Below are 18,510 nucleotides of genomic sequence, written 5' to 3'. Positions count from 1 at the left end.
TTCTCACTCACCACTTGGGGTTTGCTCTTCGGAGTGGCGGGGGTCACCTCTTCACTGGGTTTCCGCAGGAGCTTCAGTTCCCCTGTGGTCGGCGTGGCAGGCGTCGACCTGGAAGTCTCCTGGGGGACGTGATGGGAGTCGACGGAGTTCAAGGCCAACATGTACTGCTCCGTTACATCCTCCAGCGAGGGAGCCTGGACCACAGGGTAGGGTTTGTGGGATGGTCTGGAGGGCTCTGGGACAGTGATGTGAACTGGGGGGCCCTGGGAAACGTGCGCTTCAGGTGGGATGATGGGTACGAAGCTGGCCGGCTCACTGACGTGACGCACGTGCTTGGGCGCAGGCCTGGCCTTGGCGGAGTGCTGCAGGTGTTCAGTATCAGTTGACTGGGGGGGCGCCCTGCCCTCGAGATGCGTGGCCCGCATGATGCGCTTCTTAGAGCTGCGTCTTGCCATGCGGGGAGACAGGACTTCTGCCAGTTTGGGGTCGAACGGGAAACAGGGCGCCCCTTCCAACACTTCTGACTCCAGATGCGAAGGCAGCAGGTGCTCAGACTGAGAGCGTGGCTTCCCATCAGGCCTGTAGAGCTCCTCCAGTTCCCCCAGCACATCCCGCTGCTCAGACAGGATCGGCTCGCTGCTGGACGGCAGGATGGCTTGCTCCATCTCGTTGATGGGCTCGCTTGGGCCCTTAAACCCAGGCGTGTCCGACTCCCCTCGACGACTCGGATCACTGAAGGATTTCTTTTTCACAGCCTTTCCATTCCCTTTCTCATCGATCAGCTTATCCATGGCCCCAGGCTCCCTCACAATGCTTTGAATGACGGTGTTGTAATCCTTCAGGCCATCGCTGCACACAGACAGGTCGCTCGCCGCGCTGCCCGTGCACTCTGACAGATCTGTGGCAGAGGATTCTGGGATGCCATTCTTGGAGCTCAGAGAGCCCAGCAGGTTGCTGTCCACAGAGAAGTTCTTGGCGTCCTCTGGGATAGAGCAACGCCGGTGTGGCATGGGGTCGCTCAGAGACCTGTAGGTTTCTCCACTTGATTCGCCATTGCTGCCATTACTGGAATCAGAGCCATTGTTTCCTGTAGATGAAAACTTCCTTCTTCTTCGGATTGCACTGGGTGTTGAAGGGGCTTCAAGCGGTCCTTGATTTACATTTTTAACATAGGTCGTCTCTCCCCCGATCGCTACACCCTCATAATCTGTCCTCACAGCTGGAACTGGTGGAGGGAGGTTTTTCTCAGGATGCAAACTTGGAAGGACCTCTTTGTGAAGCCCACTGTTGGCTTGCTTCCACACTGTCAGCGGCTGCCCCAGAACATCCCTGTTTGATGAGCCCCCACTCGGCCCCGTCTCTGGCTCTGTCACAATTCCTTCATCTGTCAAACTGGACTCATGTCCAGACAGTTCATCTACCGATTTCTCACAGAATATATTTTCATCTGATTCACCCTTCCTTAAACTCTTCTCACTTTCTCTTTTCTCCCCCAAAAGCAAAGCATCCTCAATCTCTTTCTGAACTGATCCAACTCTCTCCGCTTTGTCCTCTTCCTCCCTCTTTCTATAACTTTCACTTTCCTCATATCCCACTCCAAAAGAATATTCCTCCTGAGCGCCCATCTGGCTGATGTCTCTGAACACTTGTCTGGCTTCTTGAATATACTGGTCCTGTAGAGGACTGGACATCTCATCATCATAATCCTCGTTCCTCTGGCCCCCATCACTCTCTGTTCCCCTGTCAGAAACAGCAGCATCCTTGTCTGCCAGGCAGGCCAGCATCAGCTCAGAGGAGCTCAGTTTCATTGCCCCTCCAGCTGACTGTCGCCGCCCTGCTGGTTTCTCTGAATAAGTAAAGGACTTGGCTCTTCTTAATGTGGCGGTCAGATCTTTCAGGGAGAGGCGACCATGAGGTGAACACTGGGCCTTACAACCCAGTCTGTAGGCAGGTGATGTGCCCGACGTTCTCGGAGAACTAGCCTGCTGGCCACATCCAGCCTCATTGTGATCGACTTCACCCTTCCCTTTCCTTCGAACCCTCAGCTCTGACAGGTCCGTTTTGAGAAAGCTAAGCAATGTGAGCGTTTCTGATGCAATGTCAGGATTCGACATGGACATCCGGTGTTTAGATTTGTCACTGGCATGAGGACAAGGGCTCCTGCTGTCAGACGCATCATCGCCGGGCACTCTGACGATACCAAAAGGCAGCTTGGGCCGCGGGCGCACCTGAGACTTGGAGGCGTAGTCGGCGTGGCTGAGGCTGGGCGACCTGTACATGGTGAAGTTGCCGTGGAAGCTCTTGCTCAGCATAGACGACGACGCTGCGGCAACCAGGCCCGAGCTGGCGGAAGGGTGGTCTTCCTCCTTCAGCGTCTCTGTGCTCGAATAGCGGCTGCTGCTTCGGGAGCCGCTGGGGCTCTGCATGAAGGAGGAGATGTTGACTTTGGAAACCCTGGAAACTAGTGGGATGGGAGACCCACCTGACGAGCCCTGGAAAGTGCCGGAAGGGCTGAACCCACCATCAGACGTGCCTCGGTAATGGCGCTTATAGCTGTCCTGTCCTCCAGGGCGCTGTGAGAGGTAACTGCCTTCGACAGAGGGCGAGCTGCGCCGGTCCCAGGGTTGACTGGGTAAAGTGGACGAATGGCCTTCCTTGGCTGTGTAGTTGGACTTCACTTCATCTGTCGTCCCCAGCTGATCCAGGTCACAGGGCCGCTGATGCCTCTCAATGGCCTCCATCAGCGGAGCATCATAGCTGTCATCAGACTCCCCGCTGTCTTGGCTCCCCACCGCATTCTTCACCCTCTTCCTCAGGGATCTACGCCTCACGTTGTCTCTGTTGTGGGCTACTGGCAGCGGGCCATCCTCTTCACTGCCAGAGGATCTCCCCAGGGGCCTGGCCCAGGAGCCATTCTTGTTCTTGCAAGCGCTGCTGCCGTTTCCGCGAGCCACCGGGAAGCTGCCTCGGCCCCTTCTGCCGCAGGACTCGTCCTCCTCGCTGGAGCTCACTTTAACACAGGCAGGAGCAGCGGAGGGGGCAGCCTGTGGTTTGGAAGAGCTATGCGAAGAATGTAAACTATCCGATGGCTGTCTTGCCTCTTGTTTGTGCTGCCGACCAAAGGAAAGCGAGTGCGCTCTCAGGGAGAGGGGAACGGAGCTGCTGCGGGGTGGGGGAGCTGGGGGAGCTGGGGGAGGGGGCTTTGGGTCACTGTTTGAGTTTGCAGTCCAATTGTCTGTTCTCTCACTCGAGCTCCTCGGCCGGCACACATCAGGGAGCCGGTCCTGCAAATGCAAGCTGGGGAGCTGCACTTCATCGGGGGCTGTAGTCCTGAAAGCCATTTCCAAGTCTCGACTTGGCTCAGCTAGAAAAGTTTCTTTCCCATCCACACAGCCCACTGATCCGCCGCTATCATGGTCGGCGTCCACTCTGGAGGCTGCGGGCGGCGGTCTCTGGTGCACAGGGGTGGGCGCACTGTCTCTCACACAGCCGGCTTGCACAGCCGCACACTTCAGGTCGTCCGCGTCCGAGCTGGACCGGTGCTGCTTTCGGTGCCCGTCTCCAAACAGCTTGCGGATCTGTGTCACACTTGGCCAGTTTGTCATTTCGACATGAGCGCCCTCGGCTGTGTCCCGCTGCGACCTGCCCGCCGCGACCCCACTAACAAACACCTCATCCTCGGCGGCGGCGGCGGCGGCAGTCCTTAGCAAAGTAGCGGCAGCGGCAGCGGGTACAGAAACTTTCTTACCTGCGGGCACCGACTCACCCCCGGAGTCCTGGCACCTCCACGCAGGCGGCTCTAGCAAGTCCTCCTCGGGCTCCGGCAAACGTCCCCTCTCGTCCCTGGGCAGCTTGTGGGAAGGTAAGCCCTCAGCCCTGCCTTGGCTCCGGGCCGGGGCGCAGTCTCTGGCGGGGAGGGTGCTGAATCTCTCGGAGAGCTGGCGGATGGACGGCGAGATGGAGAGGGAGGGCAGAGCGGCGCTCCTCTTCAGCTGCGCGGCGGCCACATTGGCAGCTGAGATTTTGGAGACTCTCCTGGCCGCGGCCGGCTCTGCAGCCGAGGGGGGATGGGCGCCGCCCGGGACGGCGGCGCGGCGGGGCTGGGGGTGCTGCGCGGCCGGGCGGCTCTTATTTGCGCTCCAGCTCTCCAGTCTCTTGAAAGAAACGCTCCTGTACAGCTTTCGCCTCTGGTGCTCCTCCGCCATGCTGCCGGGCCTGTGCGCGGCGTCTAGCGCATGGACACTCGTAACCCAGCCAGCGCGGCTCTAGGCCCCCATTTGCGCTCCTGCGCGCACAAAACCGCAGGGAAGCGTCGCTCGCACGGGCTGCCGAGTTAAAGCGCAGTCCGAGGCGGGACGCGGGGCATCGTGAGCTGAGCGGGACCTGGCGTCGTGGCTGCCGGCTGGGCTGTGTTATCCGTGCACGGACAGAGGCTCAAACTTCGGCCAAACTTTCCTCGCAGCTCCTTCAGCGGTGCAGCCCCTCCATCTGCTTCTCGAAAAGGTCCATGTCCCCCGTCGAAATGCCATTTCCAGCGCTGCCGGGCTCATCCCGTCCTCGGTGTGTCCTAATCTCGGCCAGTTTGTGTATTATTTTTATGCTGACATAATTGAGTTTTCCGTGACTTTTGTCTTTTACATGCAAACACTGGGTCCCAGGGTGGGCGGGATTAAGGGAGTCGGGGTAGTCTTAGCCCCCTAGGTATGGGAAAAAAGCTGTTCCTCTTGGATTTGAAGGAAGATCCTGCTGACCACATACATTAAATATAACCCATCGAGTCCCGGAAATTAATTGAATGCTTCATCATTAATCACAATTAACATTTGATCGTCCAAACATAACAATAATAATGATCCCCATTAGTATTATTAGTATTGTTGTTGTTGGTTTTATGTTTTTTTTAACTAGCGCTGTGTTATTTCAGTATTTCCAGGCTTCATGGGTTTGAATGATCTAACAATTGTGCAAACCGTGACTCTTTTGTGGCTTCATTTTAGCCGCCTGCGTTTGTAAAGCAGCTCTTTGTTCTCGGTGTTGCAGTTTTCCCACGGCGAAATGCTGGCTCCTGTCGCCCCCTTGTGGTAGATTTGGAAATAGGACCAAAAATAGTTTTTAAGAAAAAAATAGGGCCCAGTTGTTCAAAAAGTTTAATCATGGAAATCCCATGTTTTGCTATCCAGGATCAGGTAATCCATTTTACCTTCGTGCCGGTTATTCAAAGCAATATTGGATTGGATCACCCTGATCCAGATACTGACTTTTCAAGATTACCAAATCCGGATCACCAGTGCTCTGAATGGGACTACATATCACAATGTAGGCTCCTAGCTGTGTAAAGAACAGCAGGTAGAATAGCCAGCATGGGGTCAGAAAACAGCACAATAAAACAATACAAACATCCCCCTCCATTTTCAATTTCTTTTAAACAGTCAGACCCCTCATCTGACCCACAACAAATAAATAACTACTTTTGACTGGTTCATCTCTGATGATTGTCTTGTAATTAATATACAGTGATGAATGACAGTTAAAATTAAATGTATAATTTTTGAATGATATTGACAGCTGTTTGGGGAATATTTTATGGGGACAAAATCATTCTTTTTTTAACTTTACTGTACTGAAAGGCTTAATAGGTAGCCTAATGTCTACTTGATCTACTTTATCACTGTAACGGTTAAACAAATCAAGTGCAAAATATAAATAAATGTATACATATTACACAATACAAATGTTGTATTATTTGACCAATTTTAAAGTTTTGTTACATTTTGTTCCTGAAATCCACCGTGAATCCACCCTTCTGCTGGGATCAGGATAATCCAGATGTTTTGGATCAAAAGCATCCCAATCCTACTAAATAGTTTTGAACAACACATACTGAAGGTTGGATCCAGATCAAAACCAAGACTGGATTACGTGATCTAATCTAATCCAATTTCAGAATCCTTTTTTTCTTTTGAACAACTCATTTTCAAGATTTGATCCAATCCGATAGACAAAATAACTTCTGAACAACTGGGCCCAGATGATTAAACACATGAACTATGGGGCACATTTGGATGCTTTCATATGTAACCAGGTATCTGATTTATGGAAAATCAAATGACCAGATTTCTGTTGACAGTTTAATGGAATCTATACATTGAAATGTTGATCATTAATATAAATCTTGTATAATGAATTCATACATATAAACCGCAGTGTATTATAAACACTGGGGAGGAGTAGCATTACAATCAAGGTGCTGTGGCTTTTATTCGGTCTTCATGTGAAATCCAAACTGTGTGCATTTGTTCACGTTTAGATAAGGAATGATAGATGGATCATATAAAATGACACAGCCCAATAAAGACGATATTTGGACTTTATTCACATTTCGTAAGCTCACACAAAAGTATTGTACATTCAATACAGAAATTTGTTAAAGACACTGAGATGTTATGGGTAAAAATATTATTATTGTCCACAATAAATACAGGTCTATATACATTTCAGTGAAACTAATTGTAGTTATATTGTATCACGTTTACAAAAGTAACAAAAATATAATACATTTTTTAAACAATTTTATAACAATCTGTGTAAGAAACAACATTAATTGCAGCAATACTTGGGCAGTAACATTCCTCATACCCTATTACATTTCAATTTCCAACAACAGGGCAGGTGACAGTGACAGACTTCAGCTCTAAAGCCGCCAGCAATATTCTACTTCATGTGAGAGCCAGAACACAACCATGACAAGTTTGATTCCTATTCAGAAGAAACAAAACATGAAACTGGAATATAGAATAAAATAAATAAAACAAATTAATCCATAAGACATAAACTAACAGCACCCAGTACATTTAGCCAGAAAGCTGTCTCCTTTTACTGCAGGCAGCCATTGCTACTTAATACCATATTGGTAAAGCTATATCTTCAGTAATTAATAAGAAATTAACGCTGATGCCTCTTAATCACTATCTAAACCTAAATGATTCTGGTCTAAAATATTTTTCACATTACATGTCTTAAATCCTAGCATATAATCATATGACCTTTATTTAGATTTTTGTTCACATTTCCCTGTAAATGGTAAAGTAAAAAAGCATTCCCAATCAATAATTTCCTTCTAACCAGATTTAAAACTATTATTATTATGATGATGATTGAAAATATGTCCAAAGATTCATATATTTAAAACAGCAAAGCATTCAGTATTCTGATTACTATGAGGACAGTATGTTACGTGTCATTCATTTCTGTTCAATTCGATGTGTAATATATACTTATATTTGCAACACATGCAATATCTTTCAAATAGTATATTAAAGTACAGCAGTTGATACTATTTTCTGATATTTTATATACTAAAGATATTATCATTTTTATCTCGAACAATGATACACTTTTTAGTGTTTTAAACATCTTAACATCTTCACAGCTCACAGGACAACTCAGGCCAACAGGATGCAACTGGATTTGTCACGTGAGGACGGAAGGCATTTCTCCCTTAACCGCAGTTCAGATGAGCCAGGGCACTATTTACTCAGTACCTAGACAAAAGCAAGTCATTTCACATTTTCTCTTTTGCCCCTCAGTCCAGAGATCATCAAAACAAGTGCTAAGAAAGAAATAATAATACTAAAGACTAGTACTTAAATTATTCAGGGAATAGATGCCACCTATTGGCAGTGATCTCATAAGAGTACTCTATGTTTTCTTGCCCTTGGGCACTGAGACCTCTCATCAGATGTGCATGTTGCCTCTGAATGCCATTGTGAGTCACAATACAGAACATAAAGCAGAGACTACTATAATAATATATATATATACAAATATTTGTTATAAGTCAACTAAGTCAACTTGGCACTTGTCAACATGTCACGTATATTTGGACTGGAAGATATCATAAAGTCTGTTGACCTAGGTGTTTTGTTTTCCATATTATAAAGGCGATAAAGTCATTATTGACAACTATCAACTGACTCTAAACTTCAGAGATAACTGTAAGGTATAAGTGTAAAATGTTTAATGTTGTTCAGTTCTTTGGCTATGGCTTAAGCGGTTAAAACATATTAACCATGGACTCCTTCAAGATCGACAATGACACAAGCACCTAGAGACACTAATACAATCTGAGTGTAAAAGCATTCAGAACTGAACACAGAGGCACAAAGAGGTGAATCTTCAATGCTGTTGGAGCCGAATCACTGGGATCCTTAACTATATGTAACGATGCCATCCTTGGAGAGCTTAATAGCGTTCAAATGAGCACGATGAGTCAAGTGCCCTGCTTGTGTTTGTAAGCTCACATGGTTGTGTATGATCTATGTAATACCGTGAGAAAGGAGGCCCTCCAGCAATCCTGAGATGACTATAAACACTGATGTAAATGAGAGGTGCTCATCTCGCTGCAATATAAAAAGAAATGCTCAAACAATTGTGGCGTGTCATATTTACAGGAAATGCAACAGAAATGATGAAAGTTCACATTTATTTGACAGAAAAACTTCATTAAAGTTTTCTTGCAAGACTTGACTAGCTAATATCTATATGATCTATACTTATGCATGTCGTTAGAAGAGATATATATTATTTTAAACCAAATGTTTAGGATTTCTGACAGACGCCGATTATTTGGTCAGTTAAATACAGTTTTTATCAGCTTTTATTTCAAGTGCAAGCTCCTTGGATACCAAAGGCTATAATCAGTAACATATCTCCTCTCCCACACTCCATTATGTTTCCTCTGCACCATGAAATACTTTAGGCATAAGCTGAGTATCTATTCCTATCAAACAGTTAATTAAGACATTCACATCTACAGTTTCAGCTGTCAACAGACCCTTCAACACATGCAAATGTGTATGCAGATAAACACGTGCATGCACTTACATTCATGAAGACAGTACTATGAAAATTACCAATTGGGTGCTCTCAGTTCTCCTCGGGTTGGTAATGTTTCCACTATAGACCCGGACAGAGCCTTAAGAGCTATACATGACCTTGTCTCTCAATCCCGTTGTCTTTTTTGTAAGTGTGGAAAAGAAGAGTTCTTGTGGTCCAGAGCTGCGTTGGTATCCCGCATTAAGAGTCTGGAAAGAGCCCAGGGTTTCGAAGTCGAGTTTACAGAGAGACGTTGGCCACAGTTCCCGGCCTCCACTACCAACATGATTTGGCGCCATTATTTGGCCGAGAGTTTCTCCCGTTTGGTGCTGATCTTGTCCATGAGCAGTTTGGTGCTCTGCCGGAACTTCTTCTGAGTGAAGTAGAAGAGGATGGGGTCCAGGACGCTGTTCATGCTGGCGAAGGGCCGTGTGCACTTGTAGATGATGGAGTAGCGCTCCCGCACGTCGCAGGCCACGCCTTTTACCGCCCGGATGATCAGGTACATGGTCTTGGTCAGGTGGAAGGGGAAGAAGCTGATGGCAAACACCACCACCACGATGATGATCATGCGGATGGCCTTGTCCTTCTTCTCGCGCACCACCAGGCTGTGCATGCCGCTCGTCTGGCACAGGATCCTCGTCATGCAGCAGTAGCACATGATGATGGCCAGGAAGGGGATGACGAAGCCGATGAAGGTCAGGGCCATGCCGTAGGGGAAGTAGTGGGCAGAGCGGGCCGGCTCGCTGAGGTCGTAGCACACCGTCCTGTTGCGCTGGGTCCCCGTGGTGGCAAACTCAAACGTGGGCGCGCAGAGGGTGAAGACAATCATCCACACCACTCCGCAGACCACCCAGGCAAATTTGCGGCCCCCTTTCTTGTGCCACATGGCCAGAGGGTAGCAGATGCCCAGGTACCTCTGGAAGCTGATGCACGTGAGGAACATAATGCTGCCGTGCAAGTTGCTGTAGAACTGGAAGCGCACAAACTTGCAGGTGAAGTCCCCGAAGGGCCAGTAGTCGTGCTGAGCGTAGTTATAGATGAGGAGCGGTAGGGAACAGACGTACAGGAGGTCTGCGGTGGCCAGGTTCAGCATGTAGATGGTGGTCCGGGTCAGAGCTTTCCGGGACCGCCAGATCTGTAAGATGACCGTGAAGTTCAAGGGCAATCCCAGGATGAAGACCACGCTGTAGACCAGTGGGAGGAGGATTCTCTTGAAGTCCTCGTTGTAGGTGCAGGACAAGCTGCTGATGTGGGTAGCATTCTCCATAGGGACCAGTGAGCAGCCTTCTGCCTTCACGTAGACAAACTCTCCCGAGTGTTACATCCTGCAAAACACACAGAAACGGTCAGAGAATGTACACGGAAAGAATACACATTGTTTCTGATAATTAGCAGCAGTTTCAATTTTAGTATGATAATCCCAGGTTTCCTATGATACGAAATTGCTCTGGGACGTCATTCTACAATTTTATCCCAGGAATTCCTAGTGCTGGTTCTGATCAGGCACATATCATCATCAGGACAGTGTGAAAAAGGCTATTTGTGGAGTGACACAAAACAACAGCTAGAGGTAGCTTTTTGTTATTGTTTCTGTTTTAACTCTACAAATATTTCCTTTTCTCAAGTTGCACGTTTTGAGCATTTATCACAAGGGGGTCACCGGCCCAAAGTGTTGAGCATGACAAAACTTATAATGAAGCCGTACTTGCATTAGAAACACAGCCGTTAATTAGAATAAAGTGGGAAATGGCAGAGAGTGTGTCAGGAAATGTATGGATATTATTGCTTCCCGAAGAGACTCCCAAGAGCTTGAAGCAGGAAATAATAACGGCACCCTGCCAGCAGGGTCTGGAACACCCAGCAGATACGACAAGCCAAGAGAATAACGTCAGCCTAATATAAAACAGTGCACAAAATGTCAGTGATTTATCTAGGCAAGTGAGTTACACAGATTCTCTGATAGTGCTGCTGTGAAAAGGTGAACGATAACAGGTCTCTAAGTTAATAGATGTATAGTTTATATAGTTTATACAGTAAACAAAACAAAACAAACCCCCCAAAAAACTAATATATAAATTGACGTTTGGCTAATTTACAGAAGCTCTGTTCCGCTCAGCTCACTTTCACAAAGTTGAGATCAACATGCATTGACTATGTACAGGAAGAAGACAGATTGCTTTTAGCTAATACAGTGAAAAGCAGCCCACACTATCATCATCTGACCTTGTGAGGAATAAGTAATCAGAGGGCAAGGACACTTCCAGTCAATATTGCTCAAGACTGTGCCACACATTGATATGGGGTGAACTTACTGTCTCTCAGAGCTCTTTATTTAGCAAACAACAAACATCAATTAATGTGGAAAACTAACCACAAATGCTGAGAATTGTGCAGGTATGATAAATGAAGGCATTACAGGCTAGTTGGCTACCAGCATGCTCCATCTAATCCAGAACTCGTCTGGTGTCTGTCTGCCTCGATTCTCACATGCAACCACCCTACCTTGACTGGGTCCCCACCTCAGCTCGCATCCAGTTCAAAACTGTGGCTTTTACCTACCACCTTCCGGCGATTACTCAGCTTAAACTCCTCGGCTGCTCAGCACTCTGTTATTCTGAACTTTATAAAACTTTCCTTCGCCTGACAAAAAATATATAATAATAACTGTGTGCTAAATGTGCAGATAAATGTGAACATTATATTTCAGTATTTTTTAACAGAAAACATACTTCTGCCACTAGAGGGAGCTTCACCAAAGAACTGTCAAAGAATTCCCAGCAAAGTCGATTATACTGGCCTTCCAGTAACTATACAGTATTTCCCACTAAATGTAACCAGTCAGTCTTGTTATTCATTCAAAAAACTGGATAGTGCCGTTCTGTAGGGATATTTCCAGGATGTTTTCTATCGCTGCCAAACCACATCTAAACATTGAAAATGAAACCAACAGTGACATATAAATTAATACAATAAACGCTTCTTCCATAGGCTGCATGTTAATGTATTTATTTATTCCTGCAATTATTTATTTCTCAGAATCTGAAGTGGCTCTGTGAATTTGTGTCCAGGTGTAAATAGAGATACAATATTCCCTCCAACAGTAACATATGTTTTATTCTGATTCTCCTCCCCTGTTGCTCTCCCTTTACAAAGCAAAGCCTGCCTTGGATTAAGGATGTTCTCATCAGGTGTCCCTGAATTGAGTTCACTTTCAGTATAATTAAATCAAACAGCAACCTAACTTTTCAATTCCTATGGTTATTTGTAATTTACAGTAAACAGATTTTAGCAAAGCAGATATAAATCACACTAAAACAACACAACTCTATGCTACAATATGGCAAACCACATCAGCTAAAAGAAGACAATTTGACATAGTATACCTGAATGTAGACTAGAAAGGTAAACTCTCAGAACTGTGATTCCCAGATACAGACACCATCTCTGCTCTCTGTGTGGATCAGATGAATCTCACAACTTCAGGCGCGTTGTTTCAGAGTGATTCATTATCCTCCGCTTCCGCGAATTAAAGTCCGTCATACACTGGCATTACTTTGTTCATTTAGTGTGGAGGCAACAGCGTGAAAGAGTCTGCCTTCTCAACTGTTATTCGCACATATCATGCACTAAAGATAAGCCAACCGGCGGATCAAACACCTTTAGCAATGTCCTTTACACCAGGAGGAGAGTGAAAAGAGTGGGAAATAAAATTGAATAGTTCCTGAGAAGGAACTAGGGAAGGTAATACAACTAAGGACAAAGATCGTACTAAAGATTTGTGTGTGTAGAATACTATAATAAAAATGTTTATATCAGCAGACTCACAAAAATACAGTATCATTTTAATCCAGCTGGATAAATGAACTAAACTCCTAATTATCTCCACTGTTTAGACTTTGTTTACATTGCAACCTCGATTAGATGCACATTCACCAAGGCTTCATTTCAAAACCTTGGGTAGAGATATTGTGTATTGCTAAGCCTATGGGGTGGGTATGAAAACTCTCTCCCCAACCAAATCTTCAACTCAACCCTAAAACCAAAGAAAGAGTCCAGTAAACCTCCTCACTTTACCCTTCAGTTTGTAATCCTTTATGAGGTCCAGGACGCTGTCTAGACCGAATGCTTTACTCACCCTAGCCCTACTATATCTCAACACTAGTCCAATGATTTCTTGGTGGCAAAACCAAACAATGCCCTGCATGCGTTCTGACAAACCAGGGCAAAGCATAACCCTAATGTTAGTCTTACTCTACGTATCATGGGCGCTCTAACCCCAACCCTATCATTGCATTAACCTCAACCTTAATCTCAATGCTATCCAATGTTATCTAAACCCCAAAATCAAGATTACTCCAAAAGGGATGTAAAGTAAATTAAATGTCATCCTAATGGTAACACCAATCCCCTTTGGAACTGTTACCTTAACAATAAATCATGAAAAATTAACTCATAAAGGATTTCTAACATCATCCTAAACAACATTAATGGGTAGCTGGTAGGGGCCAGGGAGGGGGTGCTATGCCATTCAAAATGCTATGTTAAGTAGGTGTGCCTGGTGTTTTACAACCACAGGCACATTCTACATTTCCCAACACCCACCAGCACAGCAACCCCCTTCTCAAAAACAATTTCACTGAATGAACGTCTGTGAATAAATCTGAGATACTGAACAATGCTGGCTTTATGTCCGCTGTGAGGTGGCGGATCAGAGTGGAACAGTCCCCAAACTGGTACAAGTTGAGCAGAAATGCAAAGTAGCAGTTGACAAGGTAACTAATGTAGAAGCTGCTGGTTGACAGACTCTGAACTCATCCTCCTTCTGTTGAACACGACACTGAACACCAGTGTAAAAGACACACATGCATGTCCGAGTTAAATCCCCCAGTTCAAACACCTCCTTTCATTTTTTGGGGTTTGAAGACCCGATGTCATTTTTGGGCATCCGCATTGTTCACTACATAATTATTGGACTAGAATTTAAATATAGTGTACCAGTGAGCAAGTCATCAAAATAGTTTTCTAAACAGCCAAGTAATTACTAAAGAAATCGGTTATATAGAGTGAATTGAAAACATAACAATTTAAAACAGTAGATCAATTTTCCCCCCATCCCAAGAAATAGAAACTAAAAAATAGTACACTAGTTCCTTTTTCGGTAATGCTATGTTAATAGTTTCACTTTTGACAAATACAGATATGAGCTTCTATCACCCTCACGCCTGTGTTATTAGCCTACACAACCCTCTGCAGACAGAAAACAGACCAAGACTTTTTTTTCTTTACACCTTTTTCTTCAACTTCTTCAAACCCCAGAAAACAAAACTACAACTGTTTTTTTTCTGTCTGGATGTACACTATCTCTCACATTACAGTGACAGCTGACTATATAAAACCCTCACAATTGAAACATTGCACTATTTACCCATTATTTATGCACCATTTTCAGAATAAATGGTTTGATCCCCAGGCATCCAATGATTAAAGCTGTCTGTATCTTGCCATTACACAAACACACAAATCTGGATCTGTGATCAACATCAGAACAGTAACCAAAATGTTTTTGTGTACTTTGATTTTGAGACCATTTACAATACTACAATACTGTATATATTTGTGGAAGGAGTTTAATTATTGAACAGTACTTATATGATTATGATTATGACGTTCATTATAGTTCATTCTTACTTGCTGAACTATAGCAAAATAGAAACTGGAAATCTCCAACTGCACTGTAAATAATTACTAGTTACATGGAGATAACAATTTTGTAACTGGATATAGGTTAACAAAAGAGGAACTATAGTTTGTCACAAAGACATCTGTTACTGACACAGCAAAACAGTGAATTAAATTGCATCACACACACTGAAATTTCGTAACTGCTCATCGGGGCTACACTTCCATTTAACTTTCACTTCACCTTACAGCTAATTCTGGCAAAGGACACTAATGCTGCAGACATGTCCGATTACAAAACAGGCTTGCAAAGCAAAAGTTCTGCCTGGAAGTAGGCAACACCTGCTTCTAATCTGCAGCCAAAGGGATATTTCACAATGAAAGTCTGTCTCCCTTACACCCTTTATCAATCAACAACATGCAGAGTTTCATTATCCTTTAAAACACCCAGTCAGATAGGAAAGAAGAATCCACCAAGAGAATACTGTACACATTCAGGTAAAACTCTAGGGTAGGTAACAAAAAACAAAGATGCAGCATTTGATATCTGATATCCTGACAGCTGGGCAACATGCAAGACATCCATACTCTGTGTCATATCTAAGGGTTCAATTTTCAATGGTTCAATGGTTTTACAAAGAAGGTGGCCAGAATCTGAGAAAGGAAATGTATGTCACTTTCTACTGAGATCAACAATCCACAGTCCCTGATTCCTATTCTGAATGAAAGGGTTCAGCTGTTTCTGCGTCTTTTGTCTTTCTCATCCCAGACACTGCATGATGTAGTACAAACCTGAAAATTACTTTCATTTGTGTCTCTTATGGTACCTCTTAATGGCACAACTTTTTCAAATAATAAAGTATGTACATTCTAAAAACAAAACAAGTATTATACTGAAAGACAAAATTAGCAATATTATATTGCACATATATATATAGTTACGTGCTTTATTATTCTAGCCTTTACATTTTGTTATTTTCTTATTTTGTTGTGGAGGATGTTTCTGTCCATTCCTCGATGCAATGTAACTGAACGTCCATCTCAAATTGGAAATGTTTAAGGATGGCTATTTACCTTTGAAAAACTGAATCACGAGGAATGGGAATGCTACCTATTTAGCAGAACTGTCATTTTAATAAGTTAATTAGAGTGGAAGGTCATGGCATTTATGGTCTTTTAGCTTCACAATGTGGATGCTTCACTTGTTCTTCTTTCAATTACCAGGCCTACCCAGTGTGTGTTGTGACATAACTGATGAACATGAAACCAGTGAATTGGTTTGAGCTGAAGAAGTGGGCATTTGGCAGCAGCGGAGACTCACAGCTCAATATTGGAGGTTGCAGGAACCGTGGCCAAGAAACCCAGCCTGGAGCCTAACGTTAACACTCCAGGGCTTCTCAACAATCACCATCCCTTTCTCACTGCTAACAAAAAAGGACATGCTAAGTCATGGGTAATCTCATTGAACGCTTAATAAAAATAAAGCTACATTTTTACAGCTTCACTGCACTTTTGTCACATACTCTAGTTTTGACTTACAAGGAAAATATTTTGAAGGCATTCGACAGAGGACTAAATCAATTTGCTGGCTGGTATTTTCCTATTCTGTCTAATGCTTGTGTGTGTGTGTATCTTAGGCATTTACAGCTCATCCTATTGCATATTGTTCTTGTTTATACAGCTCAGAACTTGTGTATTATGCATCATATTTATGATACAAATATTTAAATATTTGATGGTGACAAGTAAACATTTGAAACCAGACTAATTTAATAAAAAAAAATCTGAAAATCTGTTGATTGATTGGTTTAATGTGCACGTTGTCTCCAATCATTTGAAAATTAAAATGAAATGTGTTGATCCTAGGTAGAGATCAACCAAAGTAGCAATTAGCCTTTCTTTCTTTTGGAAGTGTGAGAAATGTGTGTTTTGTCATGGAAATTTACCAGTTTGACTTGGCAAGCTGTTGTTCAGAAATTATGGGAGGAATGTAAAAATACTGAAATTACTACAGTCTACCAAAAAACAATCTGTGGTACAGATAGAATGTGATGGAAGTCTAGTGCAGGTCTTAGCATTGGTAAACTGGTCCATGATTACTCAATGTATGTATTTTCATTCATCCACCTTTTGGGTTATCTCATATATCATACAAATATATTGAGATAATAACCAGGTACCAGTATCTGTGCTGTTTTTCTGCCCATGATTACAGTCACTGAATGAATTATTTTAATGTTGTACTGTTCACTAGTTGTTGCATGTAGTAAAATGCATGTTGTTCTTTCATAATATACCACCTAGTGGGACCCTACACTAGCACTACCCTTAAAGATGATCCAGTCATTAGTTGAGATGCTCATTAATATACAAGTAATCACAAAATTATTGTATCCCCCACCTCTGTGATTCATATTTTCCTGTGGGCAGCCTTCGCATTTCATAGTAAATTAAATAGACAGGCAATTTGCACATCACTTGACAGCAGGGAAAAAAACAAAATGTGAGCCTTGATTTAATTAAACTGCCATCCAAGCTTGAAGAAGATCCGGTTTGGTCAGGGGGAATCATGAACCAGTTGATCTGCATACTGTAATTGGTAAGTATATTCATACTGCCCTGCAGGGGGGTGGACAAGGGGGACACGTTTGACATTGAAGACTCTCTCTATTCACATTAAACCTTAAACCCAAAGATAGGGGCAGCTATAGAGCCCAGGAGAGAAAAAAACACAAGGATCCAGTGTCTGTCTGAGTGAAAGAGCAGCTGAGGGCTCTCCCAGATGGACCTTTCACAGCGGGTTCAAACTCATGCAAACACTTTTAAAATAAGAAGTATTACTACAATGGACAACAGGAGAGAAACACTTTGCAAAATACCTTAACAGCAAAAGTAAGTGAGATGCAACGGTATTGCTGTCCTGTAGCGCTTGATTTGTGACGCACGGTATTCACACATGGTGAAGCATTCGAGGTGAAGCATGTGTTAGTACACTAGAAGGACAGTCTCCACATAAATACTTTTAAAGATGAGGGAATGAGCTAGGGTTACAAATGCAGAGAGCATGAGGGCTTGCTGAGGCATAAACTCTACAAACAGGAGGCCATTTCGTTTGTTAGTATCGTATGGCTTTTTGGGGAGGTGAATATAATCACCTTTTGGGAAAATCTCTGTATGAGAACTGCCAAGAATAAATGAATGTGATTGTTGATGTGGGCTGTTCTTCTGCAGCTTTAGTCTCTAATGATTAATTCTAATGATGGATGTTTTTAATCCTGCTCTGTATCAACAGGACTATACTATCAAACGTATCAATCAATATTAATAGCCTCAGTATGTACTTTATGTCAAAACTGTTGATTATAAACAGCAATTGTGATTGCATACAATACAATCCTATAATACATTTAGCACACAGGCATTTGCAGTTGCAATAAAGCATTGCATTTCTCTCGAATGAAATTCAAAATGTAACCAACACCACATCTACCAATTAGTTAAATATTATTTACTTGGCAACACTTTATTTTTGCGTAAAGCATTTTAAAGTGAAATACATGACCTTTACATTGCTTGTCTATGAGAACATGCATTGTTTTGCATGCAGTTATTAACAGAAACCTGTATTTGTGTAATTACATGGAGGGTGACATATTTCCATTACATTCACCAGCCTAAATGAATTTCACCAGGTAAAGACAACTGCAAAAAGCATGGAGTTGATCACTTTCCCACTGATACTAAAAATAAGCAACAGCAACCCTGACCTGTTCTCCGTCTAGTGTCTGAAGGAATAACGTGTAAACGCGGGTAGCTTAGGTTAAGAAGAGCAACCTAATCTAATGTTACAATATACCGTTTTCATTTATTCTGTTTGAAAAGGAGAGTGCCTGGTCGTTTCAGTAGAGGCATGCGGTTTGACATTGTTCAAACACTTGTGCCGTGACTTTATTA

At 43.7% G+C, this 18,510-nt stretch overlaps 2 protein-coding genes across 2 annotated transcripts in view; both read right to left on the bottom strand.

Moving 5' to 3' along the window:
* The window catches only part of arhgef17 (Rho guanine nucleotide exchange factor (GEF) 17), an 81,218-nt gene extending 76,549 nt beyond the window's left edge, over nucleotides 1-4,669 (bottom strand). The window contains exon 1 of the mRNA XM_066699336.1: nucleotides 12-4,669. Within this exon, the coding sequence (XP_066555433.1) occupies nucleotides 12-4,205 (4,194 nt within the window). The 5' untranslated portion in view covers nucleotides 4,206-4,669. The remainder of the gene's footprint in view (nucleotides 1-11) is intronic.
* Nucleotides 4,670-6,349: 1,680 nt separating this feature from the next.
* p2ry6 (pyrimidinergic receptor P2Y6) overlaps nucleotides 6,350-18,510 on the bottom strand; it is a 12,350-nt gene continuing 189 nt past the window's right edge. Inside the window, exon 2 of the mRNA XM_066699338.1 lies at nucleotides 6,350-10,202. Within this exon, the coding sequence (XP_066555435.1) occupies nucleotides 9,173-10,144 (972 nt within the window). The 5' untranslated portion in view covers nucleotides 10,145-10,202 and the 3' untranslated portion in view covers nucleotides 6,350-9,172. The remainder of the gene's footprint in view (nucleotides 10,203-18,510) is intronic.

Source organism: Amia ocellicauda, chromosome 3 (genome assembly GCF_036373705.1).
Source record: "Amia ocellicauda isolate fAmiCal2 chromosome 3, fAmiCal2.hap1, whole genome shotgun sequence".
Lineage (NCBI taxonomy): Eukaryota > Metazoa > Chordata > Actinopteri > Amiiformes > Amiidae > Amia > Amia ocellicauda.
The sequence above is the reverse complement of the archived record's forward strand: the minus strand, read 5'-3'. Positions and strand labels throughout refer to the sequence as shown.